The following is a 12,700-nucleotide window of genomic DNA, read 5'->3' on the forward strand; positions in this document are numbered from 1 at the left end:
ACATTTTATAGAAAGCTTCCATAGATCTGGTCTTCTAAAATTCAACCCAATTCAACCCATCAGATCCCAGTTGTTTTTGAATGTTTTAGCAAATAATACATTTATCTTCACCAGACTGGGAATAGATTATATATTACGCAGTAACTCATGATTCACACAGCTCTGGGTTCATGCAGGCTTTGCAATAATACCCTTACTGGGTATTATTATAGCTCAGCACTGACCTCTGAATGGAACTTACTTCTCTCTGTTAGAGGTCTTTTGATATCCTTCATGTAAAGACACAAAAATAGACTCATTCCACATCCAAGGCTGGTTAGCAGGAAGAGTTTCAACACACCTTCCAGGGAGTACTATTTTTTTCCTTCCCCCGATCCTCTTCTCCTACTCCTTCATATAAAACTTAGAGTACCACTTGGTTGGGTCTACTCATGCACTGCTCTCAGGGCCCTGGGACAAGTTGAACCAGCTGCTCTCTCTTTTTTTTCTAGGTAATCTGTGCTTTCTCTTGCTGTGGTAACTTCTCTTGGTCTGTATCTGCTTTTCTGTAATGTGGAACCTATATAGCACCATTGCTTTATTGATAGTCATTAAGTTTCTAGTTCAGTTCTGGACATTTTTTTTTTATTCAACCAGCAGTGGACTCACTTTAGCCCAACTACAGACTCACCTTTCTCACATAACCATTATGCTCAGAAACTCCTTTCTCTCTGTAGTTTTTTTTCCCTCTCCCAGCAAATCCTGCTCATGACTCCATGTGTATATGGCTTAGGGATCTTCTTCTTCATTCATGGGAGGAATAAAAGAAATCCCCTTGGAACTATGGATCATCTCTTTGAATATATGTATTCTAATATGTAATTTTTTAGCTTTTTGAACAGTATTATTTACTCATTCACGTTGGCTCCTTTTGCTTTTTCAGATTCTAAGGCCAGACTTCCTCCCTTTTTTGAGGCACAGCTGGATCTAGTTATACCAGAACTAATCTTTTATCCCAATCTGGACCCTACTGCTAAAGATGGTTTTCATAGTATTGTTGAGGGACTTATCAATGACATTTTCAGAATATCTTCTATGGTCCCACGGATTGCACAGAAAAGTTCCCTTCATTACCAGGTACTGATTCTGAAACCATCATTTAACCTCCCCTATTTGACTTAATATTCCAAGTGTTTTTGTAATCTTGAATTTCTAATTTCATCTCTTTCATAGGCTGACATGGAAGACATAGAAGATCTGTCAAACCTCAGGAATGTATTAATGGAGAGAGTCATGAGTATGATGACCATCTGCTGTGACTATCGAAACTCCTTTGACCATTATTCTTTCCTTTACATGGATGACCGGAAGGAATTTATGCGGCATTTTCTGTTATATGGACATATGCTTACTACAGAGGAGTTAGAAGCTCATGGAGAAGATGGGATCCCTGAGAATCCTCCCACTCTTCAGCAATTTAAATTGCAGATTGATTCCTATGAAAAGATCTATGAAGAGGTGAACCAGCTAGAACCTTTCAAAATTTTTGACAACTGGATGAAAATTGATATTCGTCCATTTAAGATGTCTCTCCTGAATGTAATTAAGAGATGGAGCCTCATGCTTAAACAGCATCTCATTGATCATGTCACCCATAGGTAATGTTGTCTGTGTCTCTTTCCCTTTTACCTTTTTCCATTTTATTCTTTTCCCATGGCTCCTGAAAACCTAGATGTTTAAAAAAAGGCAAACTTTCAGAAACACTTTACTAAAATACATCACATTTATAGTCACACAGTTATTTGAAAGGCACAGAGAATATACCTGTGTTTGATTATTGATTTCAAAAAAGTATTTGATTCAGAGAGCAAAATTCAGCCTTCAAAGCTGTTGGATAGCAAGGACAATCATACGTGTGATCAGATCATTGATCTGATCCTTGATAAGGATCCTTGATAAATGCAACAACAAAGTAATTATTCACTGAATCATTGATTATGAATATTCAATGAAACTTAAAACTGGGAATTATATGTTCACCATTTTATAGAGAATATCTTTTGCAAAGTCCACATAGAAGAGGGATAAGTTCTCCAGGTGATCTTATTGACAGATCATACTGTGCTCAGTGTACCAAGCCCAAAAACATTACAGAGCCTCCTTAATGAGATCCGTGATTACTTAAAATAGGTTGGCCTAAAAATCCACGTAAGAAAAACTAAACAGATCAATGAAAAGTGATTGTTATTTAGTGAGTCAAGAAGCATTTGTTAAGCACTAGCTATGTGCCAGACATTGTGCAAAGTTTGGGGAATAAAAAGAAAGGCAAAAGACAAAATAAAATAACCAGTTTCTACCCTCAGGGAGCATACATCCTAATGAGGGAGACAATGTCTGAGTATGTAAACATAAGATATGCACAGAGTAGATGATGAAGGCAATCTGAAAGGGGAAGGTATTACCATCTCAGAGCTTCCTATAGAAGATGGGATCTGAGCTAAGTGAAGATATTCAAGAGGCAGTTGGAAATGTGTAGCTGTAACTCAACAAAGTTGAAGTCTAAATATTTGGGGATTGCCTGCATAGAGATGTTAGCTGAAACAATAAGATCTGATAAAATCACCAAATAAGATAACATAAAGTAAAAAGAGAAGGGAGCCAAGGACAGAGCCTTGAGGGATGCCCATGATTAGTTGGCATGAGATGGATGAAGGACAAGCAAAGGACACTGCAGAGGAGTAGACACATAGAGATTTTGGAGAGAGTAAAACTTAGGATTTAGGACATAAAAACTTAGGATAAAGAGAATTCCCAAGGGGAGGTAGTGATTTATAGTGGCAGTGCTTCATAAACATCAAGTAGGATCAGTATTAAGAAAAAACTTAGAAAAGATTTCATAATTAAGAGATTATCCATAACTTTGTTGTTATTGTTGTTTTGGTGGGGCAATGAGGGTTAAGTGACTTGCCTAAGGTCACACAGGTAATTGTGTCAATTGTCTGAGGCTGGATTTGAACTTAGGTCCTCCTGAATCCAAGGCCAGTGCTTTATCCACTGTGCCACTTGGCTGCCTCCCAATCATTGGTAAGTTTGGAGAGAACAGTTTAAATTAAATGATGAAGTTAGAAGCCACATCACAAAGGGTTTAGAAGTGAGTGAGAGGAGATTAAGTGAAGACAGAATATAATTTTATCAAGTTTTGCTGAGGAAAGAGAATATCAGGCAATAGTTAGCAGTGATAGTAGGTTCAAGTGAGATTTTTCTTAGCATGGGGAAGACAAGAGTACGTTTGCAGACAGCAAGAAAGGAGCCAGTAGATAAGGAAAGATTGAAGATAAAATAATACATAAGGAGATGAGTGAAGGCAATATTTTGGAAAAGTTGTTTTGGAAAAGTTGGGAAGGGATGGGATCTAGGGTACATATTTAAAGGGATTTACATTGGCAAAGAAAAGGGCTACCTCTTCAACTGAGACCACAGTGAATTGAAATATAATGGAAGAGGGGCAGCTAGGTGGCGCAGTGGATAGAGCACCGGCCCTGGAGTCAGGACTACCTGAGTTCAAATCCGGCCTTAGACACTTAACACTTACCAGCTGTGTGACCCTGGGCAAGTCACTTAACCCCAATTGCCTCACTAAAAAAAAAAAAAGAAAAAAGATATAATGGAAGAAAATGTATGAATAATATAAAATGAGAAGGGGAGAAGGGAAGCTTCCAGTGTCTCAATTTTTTTAATGTAGACTGATATTCCTTTGAGTTGACTGAGTTTGGAATATCAGTACATATATCTTGGATGTATGACCCTGCAAATGGATAGTGAGTTAGGCCCAGAATTGAGTAAGAAGAGAGTCAATTGAATCTCATTTGGGAAATTATATTCTACTTTTAACAATCTCAACTGATACCCAGTGCATAGAGCCAACATTTTTTTAAAAACACATCTAACACAATTCAACATCCTCTGAGAAATATTATGTGGTTTTGAATCTTGGAATTCCACAATTTTCAAGGAATAAAAGATGAAAGTGATTCAAAAAACAATAGAGAGATACATGATGGATAAGTAGAATATAGCATACTATCAATGATAACCTTCCAATGAAGAAATGATTTAAGATGTGTCATTAAGGAAATGTATTATTGGAAAAGGATATGGGCCAATCATGGTGTGAGTAAGAGATAACAAATGGATAGCTTGAGTACCTCTTTAGTGCCCATAAAATGTAAAAAGGCCTAAAGGAAGAATCCCAATAAAGTGACTGGATAATTTGTGTGAGATTTATGTTAAAACATAGATGAGAATTATACAGAATCAGAAGGTATGAATGGATTGTTTCATCTGCACTGATGGAAAGGGAAGAGATATCCATTGAAATATTGGAATAAGATTTTCTAATATTTTAGTCTGATTTTTACTGTGATCATTTTTGTTATGTTAACAAATAAAATGATTGGTTAGTATAACCAGGTTCAATGGCCTCAGGATTCTCCTTCAAATGTACTAGTAACTTTGGCCATACCATGTCCAGTTCTATGGTTTTGTTTATACCCAAGACATTCAGGAGAAGGGTAAGTAATTTTAAAGGTATTAATAGCAAAGCCAGTCTCCCTTTACTATGAAAATCTTTTAAGGCTGGAAAAGCAGAGGGTGGCTAATTGGACTCTTAAGTTTTATTTCTACTGTTTTCTCTCTATCTCAGCTTATCCAGCTGTGAAATGAGATAGGAAATGAGTTCCTATGCTCCTTTAAAAAATTTTTTATTCCAAATTAAACACCAAAAAGGAGCACTTTCATACACCCAGCAGAACAAAAAAAAAAAAAAAGAAGATTCTATGTGAAGCTGTGGATCTCTATTTCATACTGCTTCTTTTAAAACAGTATAAGATATATTCTATGCATTAGTTACAAATCTATCTTGTTTGTGTTTCTGAACTTCTGTATTCTACTGTGAATCTTTTAAAAAATGTTTCAGGGGGCAGCTAGATGGCACAGTGGTAAAGCACTGGCCCTGGATTCAGGAGTACCTGGGTTCAAATCCGGCCTCAGACACTTGAGACTTACTAGCTGTGTGACCCTGGGCAAGTCACTTAACCCTCATTGCCCAGCAAAAAAAAAAAAAAAAAAGTTTCAGTGTCCTTTTTTAGCATCATTATAGTTAATCCTTCCTTCTCCTGTAACACTTCCCCTTCTCCAGCCCATTTACCCTCCCCCCCCTTAAAAACCTAGAAAAACACAAAAAAAACTTGTAACAGTCAAGCAATACAAATTCACTGAGTGGCCATGTCCAAAAATGTATGTCTCTTTCCACAACTTGAGTCCATGACCTCTCTGTTAGTAGGTGGATAACATGCTTCATCATGCCCTGAAGTCATGGTTACAGGGTTATCATTTCACTAGTCAAAGCTCTTGAGTCTTCCAAAATTGTTTTTCTTTGCAGTGTTGCAATTGTTCTCATAATTCTGTTCACTCTGAAGCAGTTCATAATACCTACTATTATCTGAAATAATCTCATCTCTTACAGTTCAGTAAAATTCCATTACATTGATATACCATAATTGTTCAACTATTCTCCAATTGTCCAAGAGGCAATCTAAGGTACCCCCCTTAGATTCTAATTCTATGCTTTTCCCCCCTCCATTTGATCTTCCCTTCAGGATCAGGAAATTTTTTTTTTTACTTTTCCCCTCCCTGATATTATTCTTCCTTTTAACCTTCTCTCCCCACCTTCCCCATCTCAGTTTTTTTTTTCTGTTGTTTGATATATTGCTATAACAAACTCCATGTCTATTCAATGTTTATTTGTCTGTCAGATAATAATAAGTTCCTCTTCCTACCCCTTCCTCATGTTTGTATACTCTTTTCATATGCTACAATTGATAAATAACAACTTCTACTCCTTTCTTCCTATTTTCTGTCCACTGTATCCATTTAACCTTCCCTCTTCAAACTCTTAGAACAGAACCAATATATCTCTCACTGCCCTTTGAGAACATTAAGATTCTTTTTTTTTTTTTTTAGTGAGGCAATTGGGGTTAAGTGACTTGCCCAGGGTCACACAGCTAATAAGTGTTAAGTGTCTGAGGCCGGATTTGAACTCAGGTACTCCTGACTCCAGGGCCGGTGCTCTATCCACTGCGCCACCTAGCCGCCCCAAGATTCTTTTAAAATTATTTATTTAGTATTTTATTTTTCTCCAATTACATGTAAAAATAATTTTTAATATTCATTTTAAAATTTTTGAGTTCTAAATTGTCTCCCTCCCTCTCCACACCCCCTCATCGAGAAGGTAAGCAATCTGATATATAGATATATGTGTCTGTGTTGTCATGCAAAACATTTCCATATTAGTGATGTTGTGAAAGAAAAGACAGATCAAAAAACTCCATGAAAAAATAAAGTTTAAAAAGTATTCTTCAATCTGTATTCAGACACTACCTATTCTTTCTCTGGGGATGGATATCATTTTTTCATCATAAGGCCTTCAGAATTGTCTTTGATCATTGTATTACTGAGAACAACTAAGTCATTCACAGTCGATCATCCTATAATATTGCTGTTAGTGTGTATAGTGTTGCACCTGTTAATGTAAGTCTTCCCAAGTTTTTCACAAAATTGTTCAGCCATCCCCCAATTAATGGGCATCCCCTTAATTTCCTATTCCTTGCCACCAGAAAAGAGCTGTTATAAATATATTTGTATATATGGGTCCTTTTGTTTTCTTTTTTTTTTAATCTCTTTTGGGATACAGACCTAGTAATGGTATTGCTGGGCCAAAGGATATGCATGGTTTTATAGCCCTTTGGGCATTAAGGTTCTTAATGGCCATTTAGTTCTTCTCTTATTAGAATGTTAGCACCACATCATCATACATAGTTACACATTTCTACAATTTTTCCTGCTGGTCGGTATTTTCTGATTTAATTATCTTTCTACCTTTATTTCCTGAATCAGAGCTTGACTCCCTGATGTACTTCTGGGTGACATAGTCTTGTTTAGTCCCACACTGGATTTCCTGGATTCTTTCACTGCCCTTTACCTCCTGGGAAAATCTAAGGTTTCATGGATTCTCTTGAGTTTCACAGCAGTGAATATTTAAGGCCTTCTCTTACATTTTATGACAGTTCTGGAGACTCTAGAGCCCTTGAACCTGGGGTGTCCTGATTTGTGCTATGATACTGCTCCTATTACTGTTTGCTACAGTTGCCCCAGGCTTCCCAGATCCCCACTGTAGTAGGCATTTCTCAAGGGAAGCCTCTGTTCCTTCTGCCTCTGCTCCTGGAGCTTTGTAGAATACAAATGCTCCTGGTCAGTCTGTGGTCAGACTACCCTGCACTGGTGCTGGCTTTGCTACTTGCTTCCTTTCCTATTTTCTTTGGGCTGGGCTTCTGGATGTCTTTTTTGTAGTTCTTGGATAGAAGAAGTCACTTAAAATAGTTTTCTCACTCCATTTCTTTTTTTTTTTAATTTTTAAAATTTTTTTTAGTGAGGGTATTGGGGTTAAGTGACTTGGCCAAGGTCACACAGCCAGTAAGTGTTAAGCGTCTGAGGCCAGACCCGAACTCAGGTACTCCTGACTCCAGGGCCGGTGCTTCATCCACTGTGCCACTTAACTGCCCCCCATCTCACTCAATTTCTTGATAATTATTTGGTCTGGTGCAAACATTGGGATTTTGCTGGAGTAGGTATGTGAGAATTGGATGGTTTGCTTTTCATGTAGGCATTACATTGACCAGAACAGTCTTATATTCCTCAATGCTGTTTTCTTGTGGTCTGGTCTCGGGATAGTTGCAGTCTAAGATTTTCAAGTCTAAAATTACCTTTGTCCTAAACCCAAAAGTTCATGGGAAGCTGGGAATATCCTACATCTGAAAGGCTTTCATATAGGAGAGGTATTAGATTCAGAAGAATAGATGAGTTGCAAAAAAGAAAAATTTATATTTCACATAATAAAAAATACTTCCTAAAAATTAGCCCTATCCAAAAGTGGAACCAGCTATTTTCTCAGGTAGTATATTCTTCTTCATTGAAGGCCTTCAGGGAAAGGCTGGATGAGCACTCTATTGGTATGTTGTAGAGGTCATTTTTCTTTACATATAAATTGGACTGGATGACTACTGAGATCCCCTCCAACTCTGAAATTCAGTGATTCTATAAGTGGAACAAGGAAGGAGGTTTCCCTGCCAATTACACTCCCTGCTCCTCTTTAGTGAAAATCCCAGAAGATGGAGGAAGGGTAGTTAAGCAAAAGAAAATATGGCAGTAGAAGCTTAGAAATCTATGATGATAAGATTTTTAAATCTATCACTAGGTTATTATTTATCATTTGAGGATCTATGTAATAAATATTTGTTGACAAGTAATCAACAGTTTACATTTAAGCATTCAAACTCCTAGAAGGAAGCTAGGTGACTACATGTTGAAATGGAAAGAAGTTTCATCTAGCAATACAGAGACCTGTGTCACTGACTACCAGCAGACCTTAGACAACTTATTTAATTTATCCAGGTCTTAATTTCCTCCTCTGTAAAATGAGAGGGATGAACTATTTGATTTCTATGATCCCTTCAAACTCTGATATTTTTCCATTCTAGTACCACATCTTCTATGTAGCATTATGCATATTGTGAATCAGTTAATAAAATAAACATTTATTAAATATATACCATGTGATAGACTTCTTGGAGCATAATATGGTATATGAATAGACATGACCTCACTTACTGCTGATTCTGCTTTAGCTTGGCAGACCTTGAAGTCTTCATAAGAAATGGTGAGAGTGGTTTGAGCAAGAAGATCAACAAAGGTGATTTCACTGGTTTGGTTGAGATTATGAGACTCCTTATGGCTCTTAAAGAACGACAAAGTAGCACCGATGAGATGTTTGAGCCTCTGAAACACACAATTGAATTACTGAAGATCTATGAACAAGAATTGCCTGATGCAGTGTTTAAACAGCTAGAAGTAAGTACAAATTTTTTTTCTAATGATGAAAGGCAAATTCAGTAGAATATGATTAGGAAGGTATATGTTATAAGATTTAATAATGAGATGGTTTGGGGTAAAAGACTATCTGCTTGAAAACTTTTCAATGGATATATGGGCACTGTAGAAGGCATCTGATCTGGGGGTGAACAAAACTTTTCATTACTAAGATGAAATGAATACTAAAAAAAAAAGGAAAAGAAGCAATCAGAAGAATAGAAAATGTAAAATCAAATGTTAAAAGGTGTATAGAAGGGCAGAGCTAAGATGACTGAATAAAGGCAGAAACTCATCTGAGCTGCCCCAAATTCCCCTTCAAAGAACTTTAAAATGATGCCTCAAAATCAATTCTGGAGGAGCAGAACCAGAAAAGGGCTGGGGGCAAAACAACTTTCAAGTCTAAGAAAGTCAGCAGGAAAGGTCTGTCTCACTGGGGTGAGAATAGAGAATGGTCCATCACAGGCCATGTCATGGTAAGCCAGCAGCAGACCTTGAGGGCAACTGCATCTGCAGCTTCTGGAGCCACAGATTGTAAGGAGGTCAGACTGGTCAAGAAATAACAGGGGGCAGCTAGGTGGCACAGTGGATATAGCACCAGTCTTGGATTCAGAAGGACCTGAGTTCAAGTCCGGCCTCAGACACTTAACACTTACTAATTGTGTGACCTTGGGCAAGTCACTTAACCCCAACTGCCTCACCAAAAAAGAAAACAACAACAACAAAAAAAAGAAAAGAAAAAAGAGATAACAGGAATCCTTTGCTTTCAGTGCCAGGTTACAGTCCCAGGGTGAAGAAGGGCACGGGCATACCATATTGTGTGACCACAGAAGAGCTGGGACCCTGACCACAGTTCTCGAGTAGAAAAGAATAATTGTGGTCACTCACAGACCAGGCCTAGAGAACAGTGACCACACCTCTTCTAATATTATACTGCTTTAGAAGAACTGAAAACATATAGGTCCCCAGAATTTGCTCTGAAAACAACAGGATGGAAAACCTGATGTTTGGGGCTGTTCTTCGTCTCCCCTAGGAGTAAAGTCCAACTTTAACATAAAGTTAAAAGTCAAGAAATAGACTTGAAAAAATGAGCAAATAAATTTGGAACTATGCCCAAAGGGCAATAGAACTGTGCATACCCTTTGATACAGCAATACCAGTTCTGGGTTTATATTCCAAAGACATCTCCAAAAAGAGAAAAAGACCTATTTGTAAAAAAAAAAATACTCATAGCAGCTCTTTTTGTTGTGGCTAAGAATTAGAAATCAAAGGAATGTCCATCAATTGGAGAATAGCTAAACAAGGTGTGGTGCTATAAGAAATGACAAGCAGGATGATTTCAGAAAGGCCTGGAAAGGCTTGTATGAATGGTTGTATAATGAAGTGAGCAGAACCAAGAGAACATTGTGCACAGAGACAGCAATACTGTTTGACAAAGAAATGTGAATGACAAGTATTCTTAGCAATACAATTATCCAAGACAATCCAGAAAGACTATTAATGAAACATACTATCCACCTTCAAAAAAAGAACTGGTATTGATTGAACATGCACTGAAGCATGTTATTTTTCACTCTCTTTCACTTTTTTTCTTTTATTCAAGTTTTCTTGTACAAAATGACCAATATGGTAATGTTTTACATAATAGCACATATATAACCTATATCTGATTGCTTTACCACTTCAGGGAGGGAAGAGGGAAAGGAAGGAAGGAGGGATAAAATTTGGAACTCAAAACTATAAATGAAAATTTTTATTATTTAAATTTTTTTTAAATGAGCAAACAACAAAAAAGAACCTGACCATAGAAAGTTACTATGGTGACAGAGAAGATTAAAAACACAAACTCAGAAGAAGACGATAAAGTCAAAACACCTACATTCAAAGCCTCAAAATAAAATATGAATTCGTCTCAGGCCCCAAAAGAATTAATGAAAGAACTCAAAAACCATTGTAAAAATAAAATAAAGGAAGTAGAGGAAAAGTTGGGAAAAAGAAATGAATAATGCAAGAAAACCATGAAAAGAGGAGTCTCTTGTTAAAGAAGGCACAAACAATACTGAAAAAAATAACACCTTAAGAAACATAATAAGCCAAATAGTTTAAAAGGCACAAAAATCCACTAAAGAAAAGAATTCCTTAAAAAGTAGAGTTAGTCAAATGGAAAAGATATACAAACATTCACTGAAGAGATTTTGTTGTTGTTGTTCAGTTGTTTCAGTCATGTCCAACAGTTAGTGACCCCATTTTGGATTTTCTTGGAAAGGATACTGGAATGGTTTGCCATTTCCTTCAATAGCTCATTTTACATATGAGAAAACTGAGGCAAATAAGGTCAAGTGACTTACCCAGGGTCACACAACTAGAAAGTTTTTAAGGCTACATTTGAACTCACATCTTCTTGACTCCATGCCTGTTCTAGCCACTGTGCCACCTTGCTGCCACTCAGGAGAACTCCTTAAAAAGCAAAATTGGCCAAATGGAAAAAGATGTACTAAAATTCACTGAAAAAAAAACTCCTTAAAAGTGGAATTTTCCAGGGCAGCTAGGTGGTGCAGTGGATGGAGCACTGGCCCTGGATTCAGGAGGACCTGAGTTCAAATCCAGCCTCAGACACTAAACACTTACTAGCTATGTGACCCTGGGCAAGTCACTTAACCCCAATTGCCTCACTTTTAAAAAAAAGTGTAATTTTCCAAATGAAAAAGGAGTTACAAAAATTCACTAAAGAAAATAATTCCTTAAAAATTAGAATTGGGCAAGTGGAAGCTAATTACTCCATAAGACATTAAGAAACAATAAAACAAAATCAAAGAATGAACAAATAGAAGAAAATATGAAATATTTGAAATACAACTGAGCTGGAAAATAGATCAAGGAAAGATAACTTAAGAATTATTGGACTACCTAAAAGTCATGATTTTTTAAAAGAGCCTAGACTTCCTAATTTAAGAAGTTATCAAGGAAAACTGCCCTGATATCCTAGAACCAGAGGATAAAATAGAAGTTGAAAAATAAATCACTATTACCTCCTAAAAGAGATCCAAAAAATGAAAACTTCAAGGAATATTACAGCCAAATTATAGAGCACCCAGGAGAAAATATTGAAAGCAGCAAAAAGAAAATTAAAATATTATGCTGCCACAGTTAGGATAACACAAAATTTAGCAGCCTCTACACTGAAGAATTAAAGGGCTTTAAATATGATATTCTAGAAGGAAAGGAGTTAGGATTACAACCAAGAATGATCTACCCAGCAAAACTGAGTATAATCCTTCAGGGGGGAAATGAAATATTTAATGAAATAGAGGACTTTCAAGCATTCCTGATGAAAAGACCAGAGCTGAATTAAAATTTTGACTTTTAATACAAGGTTCAAGAAAAGCATAAAAAGGTAACTATTATTGAATTATGCTAACATTTTCTAGTAAAGTAGGCAAAAGAAACCCAAGTTGTTTCCTACTCTAGAACCTTATATAAGAATGCAGGGGAAGAAGTATAATCTGGTGACTCTGAGATATTTCTTGTAGGAATTGCCAGAGAAATGGAACAACATAAAGAAGATGGCAGTTATTGTGAAACAGCATGTAGCTCCCCTGCAGGAAGATGAAGTAACAGCTCTCCGTCAAAAATGTGCAGCTTTTGGAATTGAACAGTATACATTCCGAGAGCAGTTCCACAAAGAAGCTCCCTTCAGGTACTGGCAGAACCCTTCTAAACTGTCCCTCAGTGCCTGCCA

General features: G+C 36.8%; 1 protein-coding gene across 1 annotated transcript in view; it reads left to right on the forward strand.

Moving 5' to 3' along the window:
- DNAH9 (dynein axonemal heavy chain 9) overlaps positions 1-12,700 on the forward strand; it is a 455,137-nt gene that overhangs the window by 120,351 nt on the left and 322,086 nt on the right. The window contains exons 16-19 of the mRNA XM_044002519.1: positions 923-1,116; positions 1,213-1,637; positions 8,721-8,943; positions 12,492-12,658. Of these exons, the coding sequence (XP_043858454.1) occupies positions 923-1,116; positions 1,213-1,637; positions 8,721-8,943; positions 12,492-12,658 (1,009 nt within the window). The remainder of the gene's footprint in view (positions 1-922; positions 1,117-1,212; positions 1,638-8,720; positions 8,944-12,491; positions 12,659-12,700) is intronic.

This window comes from Dromiciops gliroides, chromosome 4 (genome assembly GCF_019393635.1).
Source record: "Dromiciops gliroides isolate mDroGli1 chromosome 4, mDroGli1.pri, whole genome shotgun sequence".
Taxonomy (NCBI): domain Eukaryota; kingdom Metazoa; phylum Chordata; class Mammalia; order Microbiotheria; family Microbiotheriidae; genus Dromiciops; species Dromiciops gliroides.